Source organism: Plasmodium knowlesi (genome assembly GCF_000006355.2).
Source record: "Plasmodium knowlesi strain H genome assembly, chromosome: 8".
NCBI classification, from domain to species: domain Eukaryota; phylum Apicomplexa; class Aconoidasida; order Haemosporida; family Plasmodiidae; genus Plasmodium; species Plasmodium knowlesi.
In genome coordinates, this window is record NC_011909.2 from 911,036 (window position 1) to 931,320 (window position 20,285).

At 37.7% G+C, this 20,285-nt stretch overlaps 6 protein-coding genes across 6 annotated transcripts; 2 read left to right on the forward strand and 4 right to left on the reverse strand.

The window, feature by feature from the left end:
• Positions 1–196: 196 nt before the first annotated feature.
• Positions 197–1,569, forward strand: PKNH_0820200 (conserved protein, unknown function; the record flags this gene model as incomplete). Its single annotated transcript, XM_002258807.1, has 5 exons — positions 197–367; positions 575–687; positions 853–886; positions 1,078–1,146; positions 1,459–1,569. The coding sequence occupies 5 exons, from the start codon at positions 197–199 to the stop codon at positions 1,567–1,569; spliced, it is 498 nt and encodes a 165-aa protein (XP_002258843.1).
• A 361-nt stretch (positions 1,570–1,930) lies between these two features.
• On the reverse strand, positions 1,931–3,343 carry PKNH_0820300 (nicotinamidase, putative; the record flags this gene model as incomplete). Its single annotated transcript, XM_002258808.1, has 1 exon — positions 1,931–3,343. The coding sequence occupies one exon, from the start codon at positions 3,341–3,343 to the stop codon at positions 1,931–1,933; it is 1,413 nt and encodes a 470-aa protein (XP_002258844.1).
• A 2,464-nt stretch (positions 3,344–5,807) lies between these two features.
• On the reverse strand, positions 5,808–6,221 carry PKNH_0820400 (SICAvar, type I (fragment); the record flags this gene model as incomplete). Its single annotated transcript, XM_002258809.1, has 1 exon — positions 5,808–6,221. A coding segment is annotated over one exon (414 nt), but the record flags the coding sequence as incomplete, so codon positions are not given.
• A 1,731-nt stretch (positions 6,222–7,952) lies between these two features.
• PKNH_0820500 (uncharacterized protein) lies at positions 7,953–11,153 on the reverse strand (the record flags this gene model as incomplete). The annotated part of the gene is made up of 4 exons (XM_002258810.2): positions 7,953–8,479; positions 8,915–9,824; positions 9,963–10,721; positions 10,938–11,153. 4 exons carry the CDS (start codon positions 11,151–11,153, stop codon positions 7,953–7,955), a joined length of 2,412 nt encoding a protein of 803 aa, XP_002258846.2.
• A 2,830-nt stretch (positions 11,154–13,983) lies between these two features.
• On the forward strand, positions 13,984–14,841 carry PKNH_0820600 (histone RNA hairpin-binding protein, putative; the record flags this gene model as incomplete). Its single annotated transcript, XM_002258811.1, has 1 exon — positions 13,984–14,841. The coding sequence occupies one exon, from the start codon at positions 13,984–13,986 to the stop codon at positions 14,839–14,841; it is 858 nt and encodes a 285-aa protein (XP_002258847.1).
• Positions 14,842–19,097: 4,256 nt separating this feature from the next.
• On the reverse strand, positions 19,098–19,768 carry PKNH_0820700 (SICAvar, type I (fragment); the record flags this gene model as incomplete). Its single annotated transcript, XM_002258812.2, has 1 exon — positions 19,098–19,768. A coding segment is annotated over one exon (671 nt), but the record flags the coding sequence as incomplete, so codon positions are not given.
• Between the last annotated feature and the right edge of the window lie 517 nt (positions 19,769–20,285).

Genomic DNA, 20,285 nt, shown 5'->3' on the forward strand with positions numbered 1-20,285 from the left:
GAAAAAGGAGTGAACAGGCCGAGTGAATAAAGCGTGTCCCGTCGCATCCATCGCATCACACCTCGCGCGCCAACTTGCGAAGTTCGCCTTTTCCAGCTGAGCGAAAGATTTCCCCCCCTTTTACAGGGATGATACACGCGCGCAATTTTACGTGCACGTACATATGTGTGCATCGCTATATGCGTAATTTCTGCGAATGCTTCATGGGCACATAAGCGTTAGATACCCATGCACAAGTAAGTGCTTTCTGCCGATAGTGATTTTTTCATTTCTTCCTTTTCTGTTCCACAAGAAGATGAATGTTGACATAGCCTTCGACGGGAATGAGTACACACACAGTGGGTACTCGAAGAATTCCCTCATAGAGGTAGACCGCAGGAAGTGGATGCGGGCGTGCTATAAAGGGAGCACGAGCCTATGCGCGCAGTGCGTAGGCTCCGCGTAACTACAGTGTAACCGCAGTGTAATGGCCTTTTACGTTTTTCCCATTTGTTTATACTACTCATTCGAATATCACATTTGTCACTTCACCCCCCCTCCCCAACCCCCCAAAAAAAAAAAAAAAAAAACACAGGATAAAAATTACACCCTGGAGTATGAGAAGTATGTCCACTTTGCTTTCTTTACTTGTTACTACATTTCGCATATAAAGAAGGCAAAATGCACAGACGCGGAGGTTTTGGCGTGGTAAGGAGATATAGTTGTTCACCTGCGAGAGAGAAACGTCGTTCGCGCGCATCATTCCTGCACTTCGTCCTGAAGCTTATCCCTTCTTTTACGCATGCATTTGGGCCGTCCTCCATCTGGACTTGGACGCTTCATCCATTTTGTTCTCTTAATTTTTTTTTATAGGTATTTAAAAAAGTTTGAGCACATCGTGATTAATGTAAGCAGCTCAAGGGGTACACACTTGTGCATATATACATTCCCGTGTCCAAGTGCAGGGGTGAATGACCATGCGTGCCCGCCATCTCCCCCGACGTTTACGCAAAGTGCGCAAACACAATCGCAGTGACATATGGGCACACCCACATATACATATTGTTCATTTTTTTTTCTTTTTTTTTTTTTTTTAAGTCCACGAAAAAGGTAAAAAGGACATATTTTAATTTAATAAACAATCTGATTCAGGATAAGTGTGTCAAGGTACGGAATGAAGAGACAAACACCAAAAAAAAAAAAAAAAAAAAAAAAGAAAGAAAGAAAGAAAGAAAAGAAAAAAACGTGCTTTATGTTTATTTTCGGAAGTTACAACATTGTTAATGTGTGTATCTGTCCATATATGTATGCAAATTTGCACCGGTGCATCGGTACACGTGGGGAGAATCATCCGCAAGATTTCCCCCGTGAATTACTACGCAGCTGCAGTTGCGCTGCTACATGTTGCCATGTACTGCTAGACAAGCACATCCGTACTCTGCCGGTGTGCATTTTTTTTTTTTTTTTTTTTTCCTTTAGGCTAAGCTAGAAAACAATAAGAGATATTTGACCCACAATGAGAATTTCATTTTGTGGGCGTGGAAGCGGCGAGCTCTCAAATTCGACCGAGATCAGTTTAACAAATTTTAAGCACAGCTGAGGGATGACCCGTCAGGGAAGTGAGTTGGACAGAACTTTCCTCCGTCTTGTGCATTCGTCGTCCTGCCGTTTAACCAATCCTTTTTCTCATTCCTTACTCCCTTGCGTCGAATAGAATTCTCACTATTTTTTTTTTTTTTTTTAGTAACATTATATTATTTATTATTTTTTTCTTTTTCTCTTAATTCCGATTTTCAAATGGTATAATTGGATACTGCGACTACGTAACTTCTTAACTACGCCGCAAAGACATTCTGATGGGGTAAATACCATGGTAGGTGTAGGCACCTCCTGTGTTACTGCTATACTATTGCTGTTCCTCCTTTTCATTCCAAATTACCCCCCACGAACATTAAGCGAACATGGTGGAGGAATTGACAAACTTGATACCCTTCTTCTTCAAATTATCCTTATCTTCCTCGCGTCCAAACAAGTATGCCGTTGCGTCCTCCACGATGTAGGTGTCAAACCCCAAATTAAAAAAAGACAAAGCAGTTTCCTTTACGCAATATTCAAATATGAACCCGCAGATGTAGACTGACTTTATGTTCTGCTTTTTCAGAAGATTTAAAATCTTCTGGTTTATCTCACTATTTTCGAAAATAGTGTGACTATCGTGGTTTTCTGTGTCGGCCTTCTTAATAACAATGTCGTTGATGTGTCTAATAAGATTCGGGTGTACTTTGCACCCAGGGGTGTTCCGGACACAGTGGATTGGCCACACATCTATCCACTCATTTAGAAAGTTTAGCTTGCTGTATTCTTTTATATCACTAACGGAATTAACATTTTTGTAGATGTACCTGGTGGACTTGATTTTTTGTATGTTCTTCATCACATCGGTTAGATTGAAAATTTTATTTTTTTTTAGGAAAGCAGATTGGAGGAGGTCTGCCTGTGGAGGTTCTTGGACCTCTCCTCCATCAGCTTCATTAGTATGATCAAGGGAAGGCGTGCCTTCGTCATCGCATTCAGCCTCCTCAGCGTGCGCGCCTTCCGCTTCCTCCTCAGAGGCTACTGAACTATTGACTTGGGCGTGGGACGATAATTCGGTTACCCGATCTATATTTATCTCCGCGCTACTGTTTTTGGTGCCTTTGTTCCTTTTTATCTGCTCAAACAAAATCCTATGAGTTTCCGCAAAGGAAATATGACAGGGCGGGTGGTAATCAACCGATAATATGTTCAGCGCAAATTTTGCATTTTCTGAGTTGGTGCTTTCTTTGCTTCTATTTCTTCGTGCCAGGTTGTTTGTCTCCACATCGTTTGTCTCCACATTTTTCTGGTGACTTTCATCAGGGTGGTGATTATGCATATGCGTGCCGTTGTGTGATGTGCCTTCCTTCGTGTGGGAGAAACCGTTATTATTGTTATTAGGTATGCGCTCCACGCCGTTCGCTGTGCCCTGTGCAGTTTGCTTATGCAAATCACTGCAAATGTTTGAGGCGCTCAATCGATTGGATAAACAGGTCATCACCCTATGGTCCGTTGGAAAGATAAGGATGTCCCCTTCCCTTTCGTCATCATCAATATCATTGTTGCACTGGTGATACTGGACGATATTTTCCTTTAGCAACTTATCCGGTTGGTACTTCATCAAGTGCTTGCAGTTGCTCAATTTCAGTAGATCCTTTTCCGTGCAGTTGTGTAGCCTTAGTCTTATGGCGTTAATTTTGTTCAGGGTGTCCATGTAATCGTCCCGGGAGTTGAACGACCCCGTAGGGAGGAAGTCGTTCTGAGCATCTACTATCAAGAAGCACTTCATTGTGTGTAGGAGGCCGAATACGGAAGATGTGGATGGATAAAACGCGGAAGGTGTTTCATCGATAGGATTGGAGGCATACAGGATGGATTCGGTTGATTCCGTTCAGGGCAGGGTTGTGTATGGTACATATACAAGCATATATATATATATATATATAAAAAGAAAAAAAAAAAAAGGAAAATATATAAATGTAAGCATATACTTATTATTTACTTTTTTCTTTCTTTTTTCTTTTTTTATTTTATTTCTTTATTTTTATTTTTTTTTTTTTTTGTGCTGTTCGACTTCTGTGCGTTTGGCGTGTTCTGGCGCTTTGCATGGTGTGAACACATGAAAGGCTACTTGGGGGGATGACCACAGGGGCATATTTTTTACGCACGCAGGTAGAGCAGATGATATTATTATATACATATAATCCTGCGAGGGTTGAGACGTTTTCGAATTGTGAACAGCGAATGTAGCTAGATGTACAACTTTCCCTATCTCTTCCATATGTCTGTAGGGGTGCTCTGCCGTTTTTTTTTTTTTTTTTTTTCTTCCATTTTCTTTCATTCATTTTTTCTTTCATTTTTTCTTTCATTTTTTCTTTCATTTTTTTTTTTTTTTTTTCTTGGGGAAATGAGGAATGCGGCAGGTACGACGAGTGGTGAAATGTACATTCCAAATGTACACCTATACATTTGTTGGACGTGCTATGCAGGAAGCACGTAGCAGCTGTGTGGGGGGGGATGATGGGGGAGGGAAAAGCATTGTGTATAAGCTCACAAAAGTTGGCGACTATACACAGAAGGAAAAAGAGGAAACGTGTAAAAAGGGGGGGGGGCATATCATGGAGCTGAGGCAACTTTGTGATAAGCATCACACTCTATGCTGGGCGCGGTGCATATAAATCATATGGACCCCACACGGGGGCGCGTCAAATGCGAACAAGCGTACACAAGAGGGAGACGGGGAAAAGCACGGACCATGTGTTCCCCATATACGGGGACAAGGAGCAAATTGTGTGGGGGGAAATAGAACACAGGGTGAAGGAAGGTAGAATGAATCCAGGATCGTTTTTGGTGGATGATTTTATGGTGGATGATTTTATGGTGGATGATTTTATGGTGGATGATTTTATGGTGGATGATTCTATGATGAACGATTTTATGATGAATGATTTTATGATGAATGATTGTATGTGGAGTGGGTTTATGCATGGCGGTTTTATGCAAAGTTGCTTTTTGAAAGGTCGTTAGTAAAGTCGACGAGACGGAAAATTCTACATTTGAAAAGCGAGAAGAAGGAATGAGGAGAGGAGTGCAGCGCATGAAAAATGTGCGCATCTTGGCGGTCACCACCTCACAATGCCTCTTCAAAGAGGAGCAACGTTGTTTCCGTGTATGCTTTTCTTTTCGCGTTGTTCTCACACCTTGGAATGTTGTACGTAAGTGGTGTAGGGCCATTTTGCGTATATTGGGGAAGGGGACAAAATAGGTAAGGGAAGCACAAAGGGTAAGTAATTAATAATATCGCATTGTTTTGTTCTCTTTTTTTTTTTTTTTTTTTGCTTATATGTAAATTCTCTATTGCTTCGGAAACGGATGGACAGGTGTGGACTGTTTTCCCCTATGAATTTTAGGACCTTTTGGGGGGGGAGTCGGGGAAAAAAATCCTATTTTCTGCTTAATTATTCTAACTGTTATTATATATTTTATTTATTATATAAGACGGGCAAGAAACGTCTTATTTATATATTGCGGGGAAAAAAAAAAAAAAAAGATGGAAAAGGAGGAGTTTGTATATTTTATGTTATGGGGAAAAAATTAGAAGCACGTATTCTTTATAGCAGGGTTCAATTTGGAAAATTTCTCAAATGCCCATAATTAGAACTTTAAAACAGAGGGGAAATATGAATTATTAAAATTATAAAAAATTATTAAGACAAAAAATTTCTAACCAAAAAAAAAGAATTCAATAAACATTTTTTTTATGTTCACCAAAAAAAAAAAAAATAAAGTTACAAACAAAATAAAAAAATAAATGTGGAAGAAAAAATCTTCTTCTTTTTTTTTTCTTCAAGAACAAATAAAAAATAAAAAGGAAAAAGAGGACAAAAAGGGTGTGAAACCAATATCCTTCATCTTAAACAATAAACCCTAAACTGTGAACACTAAACTCTGAACGCTCAAACCATAAAATCTAAACCGTCAAACCTAAACCCTAAACCCTAAACCCATGAACCCTAAACCCATGAACCCTAAACCCGAAACCCTAAACCCGAAACCCGAAACCCTAAACCCGAAACCCGAAACCCTAAACCCTAAACCCTAAACCCTAAACTGTGAACCTTAAACCCGGAACCATTAACACTAAACCCTCAACCCTAAACTGTGAACCCTAAAACTGTGAATCCTAAACTGTGAACCCTAAACTGTGAATCCTAAACTGTGAACCCTAAACTGTGAACCTGAGACCATGAACCCTAAACCATTAACCCGGAACCTAAACTTGGAACCTCTTCCATAGGAACAAGTTCCATAGGAACCCCTTCCATAAGAACTTCTTCCTTAGGAACCTGTTCTTCTCCCATTAATTCGGATCCCATGAACTCTTGAACCAAGAGTTCCAGAATATCCTTCTGGTTCAATTGTGTGTCGCCTTTTTGACATTCATCCAACACTTCAAAATGAATTTCAATAATCGTTCGACGATTCACACCACCAGAACGTTTCGTTCTCGTTGGAGCAGAACGAGGTTTTCGCTCCTTCACCAATCGATATTCATGTGAACTATCTTGCTGCACATGATCGAGGAGTTGTTCCTGTACGGATGGACCAGGAATTTCAGCAGGAGATCTTCTGAAACGTGGTCCTCCTTTACCAAGAGGACCAAAATACTAACAAAAAAAAAAGAAAAAAAAAAAGAAAAATGAGAGGATATTTTTGTTAAGAAGATTGTGAAATGTTCTTTTTACACATTTATTTTATTTTATTTTCTATTCCTCAGTCTTGTGGTGGTAGGTTGGTTGTGTAGTAGGTTAGTGTGTAGTATCCGGTTTTTGTCTGCCAGGAGTTTTTCCCTCAAGCCGAATGCCTACGGCATTCATCGGGAAGTTCTGAGTAGTATACGGTCCCTGTCTGCGAGGAGTTCTTTCCCTCCCCCCTTTATTCAACTAAAGCTAACCCCTCAACCTTATTCCAATACCCCTAAAACCTTACTCCTATACCTTGAACATGATTCCAATATCCCCACAACTTTTTTCAGCACCCCTACAACGTTATTCTAACACCCCTACAACCTTCTTCTTATACCCCTACAACCTTATTCGGAGACCCCCACAACCTTATTCTAATACCCTTACAAACTTATTCTAACACCCTTACAACCTTCTTCCTATACCATAAAACCATTATTCCTATACCCCTACAACCTTATTCCAGCACCTCTACAACCTTAATTCCAACACCCCAACAACCTTATTCCTATACCCCTACAACCTCATCCAAGCACCCTTACAACCTTATTCTAACACCCCTACAACCTTACTCTAATACCCGAACACCTTCCTCCTAAACACGGAATCCTTATTCCAATACCCTTAAAACCTTCATTCCTATAACCGGAATCTAAGTTCTAACACCCTGACACCTTCGTCCTAAACCCGGAATCTGACTTCTAACACCCTTACAACCTTATTCTAACACCCCTACAACCTTATTCCGACACCCCTACAACCTTATTCCGACACCCCTACAACATTATTCTAACACCGCAACAACCCTTATTCCTGTAACCTACAACCTTATTCTAATACCCCTAAGACCCTATTCTAATACCCCTACAACCTTATTCTAACAACCTTACCACCTTATTCTAACACCCTTAGAACCTTATTCCAACACCCCTACAATCTTCATCCTAAACCTGGAATCTGATTTCTGACACCCCTACAACCTTTATTCTAACTCCCTTACAACCTTACTCCTAAACCCGGAATCTGAGTTTTAGCACCCTGACACCTTATTCCTAAACCCGGAATCTAAGTTCTTACACCCTGACTTCTTTGTCCTGAACCCGGAATCTGACTTCTTACACCCGTACAACCTTATTCGAACACCCCAACAACAACCTTATTCCAATACCCCTAAAACCTTATTCATAAACCCGTAATCCGAATTTCCTTTTTTTTTTTTTTTTTTTTTCTTTAAAAAAAATATAATAATAAAAGTACTTACCGGAACTGTTACATTGTGGACAGATTGTCCAGGACCCCCACTTGGCGGGGACGCAGCTGCATTTTTTTCCTGCCATTCTTGTCTTAATTCTTCTAACTTTTTGTCCCACTTAGGCTTCAATGATTCCCTTATAGCTTCACTCTGCTGTCTTTCTGGATTGGATTGGTCAGAGCATGGATTCGATGTAGTTGCTGCTGTTGTGCCAGGTGATCCTGTTTATGCTTGAGCTACTGCAGCAACGTCGCTCTCATCAGTCGATAAAATAGGAACAGTTGCACTTGATCGTTCAACTGCTCCCTGTGCCATATTCTCAGCGAAGTCATTCTTCATGGCACTCTAATGTTGAGACCATGGATCTCATTGGTTTTCACTAGTCTCAGAGCCCGCAACGGCTACTTCGTCTTGCATAATTTCCCTGTTGCTTTCGCAACTGATCCCAAAAGAACACTAGCTACTGCGCTTTCTGATCCACTACATATCGGAAATACAATTCCCCCCGGAATAGATATACATAGAAATAGTTGTGTGAACGCCACGAATTGTATGAAGATAATGAATCCTTTATTCAGTAGGACCTTATAGAGCATTAGTTTCATCCTATTACGCAACTTCCGTATTTGTCGTTTCCTCAGCTCTTTCCTGCTTAAGGCCCCTCGCGCAGATTTTTTGGTATGAACGGAAGGAGCAGGGTTCTCAGAACAGTCATCCACCACGATATACTCAGTATCCCTTTGACTATCTCTCCTGGGACCAGAAAATTCTATGACCACCTTCTGAATGACTGGACCCTTCATTCCAAGGGCACTGTTACCACTGTTGGAATCAGCAGTTCTGGAATCCTTCTCCCCGGTTCCACCAGAACTTGAGACAGTATCACCATTTTGTTCTGCGGAACCACGAGGAATAATAGTGGGGCCAGCTGTAAGAAAAAGAAAAAGGGGGGATAGTTACAGTGTTTCGTAATATTATGTGGATCAGAAGTAGGATCAACATTTCCCCCTCTGTAGTGTTATACACCCCCGTGTAATAAGCACTATAATTGTATGCATCATGGTATTTTGGAGTCCCCAGGTGGCATCGGGGACCTGCCAGTAGGAACCCGGTCCAGGTTAGGGATGCCCCCAGCATGCACAGGAAAAATAGTAGGGGAGGAAAGACTTCAGGAAGGTTCAGATGGAGGATCGAGGGGACAGGTAGTTTCGGGGGTGCGCGAGCATGTACACTGATGGCAGTATTGTGTGTACCCCCTTGTGTACACCAAATAGGTGACTATTATTCATGTTGGTAATGGGAGTACTTCAGGGAGGTTCAAATTTAAGAACCAAAGGTAGACGTTAGGTTAAAGTTGCATTACCGTGAACACTATTACGAGGGGGATTGCCAATACCTCCTTTGGCTTCAGGAATTGGCGTGGCAGGGGAAGAGAGGGGTTCAGCGATTTCTATTTGCGGTTCAGTTTGGTCATCTTGGTTATTATGCTCAACGTGTGGACTGGGATACATAGTAATTTCAACAGTAATCCTGTAGCTATTAAGTTGTTTCTCACCGGTAGTTCCTACTTGTCCCTTCCGACCTTTATCCGGTTTAGATTTAAGAAATTTATACGCAAGAATAATAGAGGTCTGAATATGTCTCTCCACTTCTTTCACTATCTGATCTACACTTTCCCTTATTTTACCCCAATCATGCTTCAGAATCTGCTTCATCTTCTCCACATTCCACTCTATCTGTACTTTCTTATTCTCCTTATTCTTCGATTTACGCCGTACATTTGATTTCCTATCATTCTCCTTCTTTATAATATCTTTATTTTCCCTTAACCAATTCGTTATTTCCTTCTCCATTCCCCTCCATTTGAATTGAATATTTCTCCAATCTTCTATAGTGTACTCATATTTCCTTCCCCCATATTTTTCCATTTCAGTATTATCCTTTGCTTTAAAGACGTACTCAACATCCTCCTTCTTCTGATGTTCTCCACAGAATGTATTTTTTATGGATACGTTCAACATGATACACTGTGTACATGATATCAACTCTTTGCTGTTATCACCTTGTACCTGATCATTCTTGTCCTTACTTTCTTTCTTACATGTAATTGGTAATCCCTGTACTAAACATTTGCACATAGTTGCATATTCTTCCTTTACTCCTGGACCCTTTGTTTTTGTTTCCGTTGATATCGCACTTAATTCTTCATCCTTCTCCTGCATGTAATCCATAAATTGCTCAAACATAATCTTCATATTGTCACAATTTCCTTCCTATAAATAGGGAAGTGAGAATATAATTGGACATGTATTCTTCCGCATATTTCCTGTTCGTTTCTCCCTTAATATATGTATTCCTGTGCACTTTCCACATTCACCTGCCCCCTTTTTAACATAAAGAAAGGTACTTACTAAATTTTGTGATTTTTCCATGTAGTTTGACCATTTTCCTATTAATTCCCCTAACTTAACACTTGCATCTTTAGCACTTGTCCCCTTCCCCGATCTATTCTCACGGGGGGAGCATGTTGGAGTTCCCACTGGTGGGGATTCACGTGATGTGGGGATGGTTTCTTCTGGTCCTGATCCTTCATTTGGGAAAGTGATCGAACTTGGTGTTACATTTCTCCCCGCTTTGCGGGGTGGTCGTGGGCCACAAGCCGGAACTGTGTCTGCAGCTATACTATCCAACTGTCCACAGGGGAGGCGTGGTTGAGTCAATTCACTGGGTTGCTGCGCGCTATTCGGTACTCCTAGCTTGGAGGAGGATTGTAAGTTGTTCAAGGTATCCCTGATCTCTTCTATCTTTCCCTTCAAATCAGGTTCGTACTTTCCTAAATTTTTTAAAATATCTTCAATGTTCTTCATCAATGTTGCCTGAGGGTTTTCCTCTAATTTTCCTACCTCTGGACACATTAGCTCCTCTTCCTTTTCCTGAATACATCCTATACTCCCCTTCTTATTATTTATGTTTACCTTTATATTATCATCCCTTAGACCTTCATGAAGATTTACATGTTCAGGTTTTCTCAGTTCCTTATAGCATCGATTGTTCAGATTACTCCTCCCTCCTAATACACCAGCATCCGTATCCTTCATAGTAATAAACGGTATCTCCAGTTTTTCACGGCAGGATGAAGAAGAGGACTCCCCTGGTGGTTGTGCATTGCTCTGTATTTGTGTATGTAGAGGGGAATAATAAGTATGTGGTGTAAATATAATAGGCATATGATGATGATGTGATGCGATTCCGTACACATAAAAGAAAAATGCATTAAACAATACTGGACGGCAGGTGCAGGAGAAACATATAATAATAGGGAAAAGTGGGGAAATAATCGCAGCAGGGTAATATGGGTATTATTCAAATGTCCCTTTAATTCTCACCTGTAACGAAAAGGATAATAGGCCTACAAGCAATATATACATGGGTTTCAATATTTTAAAATTTGGGTTGAAATTTCTACTAAACCCTCTTTCCTCCATGCCACCTTGACAGTAATTCGGGACATAATTCCGGTCCACCTTTCTTTTTTTGGTAAGTGCGTAGCCCATTGGAACAGCAGGAACAGTTCGCGTTCTACATTTTTTCATACTTGACATGTATATATGTATGTATACATGTATATATGTATGTATACATGTATATATGTATGTACATATGTATATATGTATGTATATATGTATATATATGTATGTATATATGTATATGTATATATGTGTAATTACATATATACAAAAGTCACTTTAAAGTCGTCGGAATATGTGACTATTCCTTTCTTGCTTCTGAGGTGAAAACTTCTAATATGGAAAGAACAACAATGTTCTATTATTTTTTCTATGTACAAATTTGGTATACTATTATAAAGATATGATTGTAATATGTATGGCTTATGTACATTTACGGGTGTAATCATGTTTATGCAGTTTATTCAGAAAGTGTTGTAATTTTCTATGTTCATAAGGTATTTCTTTATATATTAGGAAATAATTAGAATTAATTAAAGAAGGATGAAAAAACTGGATAAGTTAAATATTTACAGGTAAAATTTTATGTACGAATCTAGTAGGAGTCGCTATTTATAAAGAAAAGAGGAAGTGTTAATTAGTACTTTATATTTATTCATTTGATAATTTCACTCACATTTAGTTATAGAATGAGCATAATGTAACGTGAACTTCAGTGTAATAATATTAATAGGAAGGAAATATGCTTCATTCTACTAAAAAAAAATTACATAATTTTTTTTTTCTTTAAATTACGCAATAGAATCAGTCAACATATAATTACTAGAGTAAGAATTCTAAAATAGTTGGCCAGTAATTTTTTTTTTTATGATAACATATAGTATACCATATATGTATCAGGCTAAATGTAGAACAACAACACAGCTCGCGAACTGTGGGAAAAGGAAAAAAAAAAAATTAAAACTATGGCACATGCGTTATGAATGTGTAAAAGTAAAACATACATCGGGAAGGAATCCGAGGGGGGGAAAAAAAATTACACTTATTTTTTTGTATGAGAGATTATATCATATTTAATGTTTAGGGTTCAGAGTGTGGAAGTAGGCTTCAGGGTATGTGGGAGCCGGGTTCAAGATTCAGAATTATAGGATACAGATGACGCCTTCATAGTTCTGAATCCGAAACCTGTAACATGCAACTCTAAACCTATGAACCAGGCTCCCACATACACGGCATATTCACCGAGAGAAATTTTGCACATTATAGAGCAGAGGAACGTTGAAAAGGAACGGGACCCGTAGAAGCGTGTATTGAGTGCAGCGGAAGAGAACTCACCCCGTTCATGCACTGAAGAACTATACTGCTATCAATAACGACGACGAAATGTACCTTATAAGGTAAATTACAGTGAGCAATTTAGAGTAGGTGCCAACTTTTCTCTTTTTTCCGGTTTGTTATTCCCATGGGAGGAAGAGGGATAGAGTGCAGCTGTACTTCCATAGTGATTACTAAATGAAACAATGTGCGCGGATACATTGGAAAACCTCTTTCTTTTTTTTCATTTATTGTACTAAGGTGTTCATATTAGTGTGTAATCAATATGAGGCATAAAGTTTTTTTTATTTCACTGAAATATTGGTAAATACTTCACTTAACTGACTTGTTGCCAAACTTATTCTATATTAATTTGTTCGCAATTTTTTTATCGAACATATAAGATTTTTGTGAAATTTGTTTGCACAAGTTTTTATCTTTGTAATTTTTTTTATTTTAATAATTTTCGTTTTTATCCTTATAATTTTTGTTTTTATCCTTATAATTTTTGTTTTTATCCTTATAATTTTTGTTTTTATCCTTATAATTTTTGTTTTTATCCTTATAATTTTTGTTTTTATCATTATAATTTTTGTTTTTATCATTATAATTTTTGTTTTTATCATTATAATTTTTGTTTTATGTTCATAATTTTTTTTTTATCTTCATAATTTTTTTCATCTTAATAATTTTCTCCTTCCTAATTCCAATTAAGGTTCTAATTCTGGACATTTAAAAAGTGCTTCAAATTGAGTAGGTTCGAGCATAGGTCCTCGGGAAGGTTCCGGGGAAAGATGTATTCGCGGAGATCAGTCCTCTTTTGGGCCCATTTTTTGCCCCTTGGGGCTTCTATTACTTTTTTTCCCAATTTCTTTCCCCCATCGCAACATATACCACACGAACTTCTCGCAAAAGTACACCTAATATTGTTGGGAGCTGTATGGTTTATTATTATTTTTTTTTTTTTTAACTTCACCTTTTTTTCGTCCATTTTCGGCACAGCTATAGGATACACGAAGAAGAGGAAAAAAGGAAAGTTTAAAGGGGGGAGGGAAAAGAAGAAGGAATTAAGGAAAAAATAAAATAAGTAAAAAGAAAAAAAAAAAAAAAAAAAAGGAAGGGAATGGTGTAGGATGTCACAACATAAGGCAGAGTGACGGGGAGAAAAGGAATCATGGGGAACAGTTAACACAAAGGAGGAACGTAAGAACAGGGAGAAGGAGAAATGGGCTTTAAGGGGAAAAGTGCGCGAACTGGCTAACTGCCCAACTGGAAACTGACCAACTGGAAACTGCCCAACTGGTAACTGCCCAACTGGTAACTGCCCAACTGGTAACTGCCCAACTCGTAACTGCCCAACTGATTGGTGGGGGACCACATAGTATAGCCGACCAAAATGAATGGGAAAGGTAAAGCGACCTTTTGGGAACCCAATTGGAAGTTACCCTGAATCCACCACTCATAGTTCGCCAAAGGCAAATACACCATTTTAAAGGAAAAGAAAGAAGGAGTGCCTTGGCAAATATTCAAAAATCGCCTAAGTTCACTCGTCTTTTAAGGAATAGACACGCACATGTAAAGACGCACGTATTTATGTATGTACCTACGTGGGTGTGCACATCGTCCTTCTTTGCCCCAAGGGGAAGTCACCATGGAAGAACAAACGAGTTTCCAAAAGAAAAAATCGCAGAAATGGAAGAACGACCTGAGTGAGGCACAAATGAACCAAAGAATTAAAAACATCAGTTTGACCAAGCGGTTAATATCATATGAGCGGTACATCAATGCTATACCAAAGGAGGAGAGAAGGGAAGATATGAAAAATGATTGGCACCCCGAGACTCCACGAATTAAGAAGAATGTCAGCTTGTCCCAATGGAATAGAGAAATGAAAAAATGGAGGAAACAGATACACGCATGGGGGAACATGTCTGAGGGGATGCACGAATACATTTGTAATTTGCCCCCTTCGGAGAAGTATAATTATTTATCCAAGTTAAAGTTGCCTGAACTGAGTCCAGGAGAAATTGCAATTTTGAGAAAAAGAAATGAACAAATTGCAACTAGGGCGTTAAAGAATATTGTACAAGGAGACAACGTTCATAACAACAACGTCGATAACAACAACGTAGATAACAACAACGTTGACAGCAACAACATCGGTAACGACTACAATGATGATAATGGTGATGGTGAGGGGCACCGGGGGAGCTTCCATCACATACTGGATAAACCGCTTTTATTTTTGCCTCACAACTTTAGTGGGACCATATTAAATAACAAATTTGTGGTTATTAAGCAGGATGCCTTGGAGAACTCCCTTCAATCATTAAGGAAAAATTATGAGGAGAAATATCGCCCCCTGTATGAGAAATATCGTGCCTTATATCTAGCACCTTCCAGCGTTGACAATAACCGGAAGGAACAATCCCAAACGGGCGACATTACAGTTCTTGCCACAAGAGCGAAAGGTGTATCGGCTAATGATGAGATAAAGGCGTACATGTAGAACCGAGAGAAGGCGAAAGTTTCCCAGTGCCTTTGCCCAGTTTATGTAAAGTGTACCACTAGAAGTAGCTGCCGGGGAAGTAAAATGAAAAAAAGGTTTTAAATGTCCAGTATGTGGGGAAAAAAGAAGGGAAAAAAAAAAAAAAAAAAAAAAAAAAAGCACGGTGGATGATGAAATATATTACAGTTGCAAAAGGTCGCAAAATATAAAGGAAAAACACACACTTATCCGACGCAAGGAAAAATTGTGTGTACATGGGTGTTGGCACAGACAACCTTATAGAAGCATACATACACATTACACCAAGAATGTACACAGAATAACGCGAATATGCGGAAATGGCAGGGTTCAGCGCCCCGGGTTAAAGGTAAAGTTGGTTACGGGTTAAGCGTAAGGTTGTTTCTGGGTATGGGGAAACGGTTTTCATGGTTATGTATTCCCCGGATTGAAGATAAGGTAGGTTCCGGGTTAAGGATTAATGTGGGTTCCGGGTTAAAGATAAAAGTGGGTTCCGGGTTTAGGGTAAAAGTTGGTTCCGGGTTTAGGGTAAAAGTTGGTTCCGGGTTAAGGGTAAAAATTGGTTCCGGGTTAAGGGTAAAAGTTGGTTCCGGGTTAAGCGTAAGGTTATATCTGGGTTAAGGGTAAAAGTAGGTTACGGGTTAAGGATAAGGTGGGTTCCGGGTTTAGGATAAAAGTGGGTTCCGTGTTAAGGGTAAAAATGGGTTCCGGTTTAAGGGTAAAAATGGGTTCCGGGTTAAGGGTAAAAATGGGTTCCGGGTTAAGGGTAAAAGTGGGTTCCGGGTTAAGCATTAAAGTGGGTTCCGGGTTAAGCATTAAAGTGGGTTCCCGGTTAAGGATAAAAGTGGGTTCCCGGTTAAGGATAAAAGTGGGTTCCCGGTTAAGGATAAGGTAGGTTCCGGGTTAAGGATGACGTATGCTGCGGGTTAAAAATAAGGTAGGTTCGGGGTTAAGTGTAAGGTAAGTTCCGGGTTAAGTATAAGGTAAGTTCCGGGTTAAGGATAAAAGTTGGTTACGGGTTAAAAGTAAAGTTGGTTACGGGTTAAAAGTAAAGTTGGTTACGGGTTAAAAGTAAAGTTGGTCACGGGTTAAAAGTAAAGTTCGTTACGGGTCAAGGGTAAAATTGGTTCCTGGTTAAGGGTAAAAGTTGGTTCCGGGTTAAGGGTAAAAGTTGGTTCCGGGGTAAAAGTAAAGTGTGTTCCGGGTTAAGGATTAAAGTGGGTTCCGGGTTAAGGATAAAAGTGGGTTCCGGGTTAAAAGTAAAGTTGGTTCCAGGTTAAAAGTAAAGTTGGTTCCGGGTTAAAAGTAAAGTTGGTTCCGGGTTAAGCGTAAGGTAGGTTCCGGGTTAAGGGTACAAGTGGGTTCCGGGTTAAGGGTACAAGTGGGTTCCGGGTTAAGGGTAAAAGTGGGTTCCGGGTTAAGGATAAAAGTGGGTTCCGGCTTAAAGGTAAAAGTGGGTTCCGGGTTAAGGATTAAAGTGGGTTCTGGCTTAAGGTGAATGTAAGATCAGGGTTTGGAGTTATGGTGATAGTAGGATCAGGGTTTAGGTTTAATGTTTGTAGAGTATAGGTTTAGGGTTCAGGTTTAATAATTCTAGAGTATAGGTTTAGGTTTTAGTTTTAATGTTTGCAGAGTATAGGTTTAGGGTTCAGCGTGCAGAACTCAGGGTTCATGTTTTAGGGTTTAGGGTTTAGATGTTTAAGGTTTTGGGCTTGTATAAATGTTATATTGGAGAAGAATATATAGGTGTATTTATGGATGGATGGAAATGGAGGAAATTACGGAAAGGATAATAAATGTATAAAGGTGGAGAAGGTGTTTTTTTTTGTGGGAAAGGGAAGAAATGTAAGGAGAAAATGAAAGAGAGAAGGAAAAGATATGGGAGAAAGAAAAAGTGAAAGAAGGAAGGGGATGGAAGGAAAAGAAAAGAGGAAATGGAAGAAAAGAAATGCAAGTGGAAAAAATGCTTGATTGAGGAGAGTTGCGTACATTTATTTTTTTTCTCTCCTTTCTTTTTTTTTTTTTTTTTATTTTCTTCTATTTCTTATTTTCTCTTTTTAATTTTTTGTTTTCCTATTTCCCTTAATTTATTATTATTATTTTTTATTTATATATTTTTTATTATTTTTAATTTCCTTGTAAAAGGGGGGGGGCAATATATGTTTTATTTCCTTATGGTGGAATACTTTAATTAGAATGGGGAATGAATTGTATAATAGTTGGAAATGTGGGAGATGTTTCTTTTTTCTTTTTTTTATTTATTTATTTATTTTTTTTTTTTTTGTGCTCTTTAAAACTTATTCTTTCTAATAAAGATATTCTTTCTAATAAAGATATTCTTCCTAATATAAAAATATTCTTTCTAATAAAGATATTCATTCTAATAAAGATATTCTTTCTAATAAAGATATTCTTCCTAATATAAAAATATTCTTTTTAATAAAGATATTTATTTCTAATGAAGATATTCTTTCTAATAAACATATTTATTTCTAATAAAGATATTCTTTCTAATAAAGATATTCTTTCTAATGAAGATATTTATTTCTAATAAAGATATTTATTTCTAATAAAGATATTCTTTCTAATAAAGATATTTATTTCTAATAAAGATATTCTTTCTAATAAAGATATTTATTTCTAATAAAGATATTCTTTCTAATAAAGATATTTATTTCTAATAAAGATATTCTTTCTAATAAAGATATTCTTTCTAATGAACATATTCGTTCTAATATAAATATATATATAGAGAGCAGGACACACAAAGAAAAAAAAAGAATTTTTTTCACATGTTAAATTGAAGCAAAACAAACTAAAATATACAGTATATAAAAGCAAAACAAACCAAATATACAGTATATAAAAGCAGAACAAACCAAATATACAGTGGAGAAAAAAAGAAAATGGCACCTTTTTCTTTTATAAAAACATCCCTATTAATCTTTGCATACTTATTCTTATGGTATCAAACCAATTATCAACACCAGGTAAGAATAACAGAAAAAAAAAATTTTATAATATTTTTGACATCTATAGGGGGAATTTTGGTGTGGGCTAAAACGTATATATGTATATATATATTATATATTATTTTGCCACACCAAATTATTATTCATATTTATTATTCATATTTAAGGAAAAAAGGCGGGGGGGAGTAAAAGTGTAAGGGAAGGGCGGGGGAATTTTTAAGGGATACAGGAGTAAGATTCTCGGTTCCGGGTTCCAGGTTTATGGATTAGGGTTTAGGGTTTTAGGGTTTAGGGTTCAAGGTTTAGGGGGTTAGGGTTTAGGGTTAAGGGTTCAGGGTTCAGGGTTTAGGTTTTAGGGTTTAGGGTTTTAGGGTTTAGGGTTTTAGGGTTTAGGGTTTTAGGGTTTAGGGTTTTAGGGTTTAGGGTTTTAGGGTTTAGGGGTTCAGGGTTTAGGGTTTAGGGTTCAGTTTGCTTTGAAGGTGGAGGGAGAAGGAAAGGAAAAAGGAAAGGGGGGATGGGGGGGGAAAGAAAACCTTCCCCCTTTTTCCCTTAGACCATTCCTTACATATTTATATTATATATATATATATATATATATATATATATATATATATATATATACATTTTTTTTTTTAGGTGAGTGCATTAGGCACATTAAACCACGATGATGTGTCGGATGGAAGCGGTTTATATTCATCAGATGAAGAAAATATAAATAAGACACATGGTCGTTTGAAAACAGCACAAGGAGTTGGAACAAATATTCCTCATAAGGGTTATGGTGATTATGGTCCACCCCAAGGAGGAATAGGTTCCTCCGCCCATTCGAAACAGAAGAACAACCCACGGGAAGGAAAAAATTTAAAGGATAAAATTCAAAAAATTTGTGAAAAAATTTTTTGTCGTCCTGCCATGAAGCATAGATGTATACTATTATTAATAGTGAACATTTTGATCTTCTGTGTTTTGTTTATTTCGTGGGTAACGGTGGATAAAAAGACGCTTTCAGCGGTTACTGCTATAGGACTCGGAGCTTCCGCAGTTATAATTCTCCTTATATTACTTGCTTTCCTCGGATACCATTATTATAAAGCACGCGAAAAATACATCGAAAAAAAAAAAAAAGAAAAAGAAAATATTATAAAATCAAAAATGAGTTAACTTTTTTTTTTTTAAGCTACAATGGAACAATCAAACAATGTAACATTTTTTTTTAAAACTACTATGAAACAAATCTAACTTTTCTTTTAAACTACAATCAAACAATCAAAGATTTTTTAAAGATGTCGTTCTTGTGTTTGTGGTTGTTGTGGTGGTTGTTGTCGAAGCCCCTCCACTACAATCATTGACATATTTACTGCCATTATGAGTGTTAGATGCAGTAGAACAAGTTCCACTTCCTGCACCCGAATTAATACCCTCCAATTTTTTATCCTGAATTATTTTTACTTCCTTTATTACCTCAATCACTTTACACTTTAATTCATTTTCACCACTTCTATCCGTACGCAACGACCTCTTTATGCATTTACCAAAAGCCTCCCTATTTTTTTGTTTACTACTTTCCGTCTTCCCCCCTACCCTCCATGACTTAACTTGCGGTTCCATTGCCTTTAAAATCTTCGTAACATCACTGTCTGATATACAAGAGTGGTGCATTAAATATTTCATACATATTCGTAAAATATTACAACGATGTGTACGTCTTAATCCACTCCAAACCTCGACAGCAGAACCTTGACCCTTTGGTCGACTATTCCCGTAAGTACCTCTAACAGCAGAAGTTATATAATTACATAAAATATTTTGATGTGTTTCATAGGCGGGATTGGAAGTTTTCCCTGCTTCAGTATTGCATATTGAACAAAGTTCCTTAAACCTATCTAGATCACTAGTAAATGCTTCCTTAAGTTTATTTAATCCCCTTTCTATTCTCTCTAAAAAAAGAAGAAAGTGAAAAAAAAGTGAAAGTATAAAAGAAAAAGTGAAAAAAAAAGTGAAAGTATAAAAGAAAAAATGAAAATAAAAATACTAAAACAAAAATATTTTTTTCTCCTTTTTCCTATCATCATTGAACGCCCAGCCCTGTGCATACAAGTAAAACCAAGAAACGGTTTCATTTGTACCTTTATGGTTAATCAATTTGTAAAGTTAAATTTCTTTTTCTCATTTTATTATTATAACTATTAATGTTACCCCCCGGGAAAAAACATGTCAAAATATGATAATCGTGTTTTCCCTTTTTACTAAGTGAAGAAGCATCCTTCCCATAAAGTGTACCCCCCAACGGAAATGAAACGCACCTACACGAGGAACGATACCCCTGTGTGCAATTCGATGTGAACTTCTTAAGTACTAGTTTTTTCTTTCTCTTATATGTATGTTACAAATGGATATATACACATGAACAAGTCAAAGAGCTACAAATACAACTTCTGTGTATAAGTTCAGAAA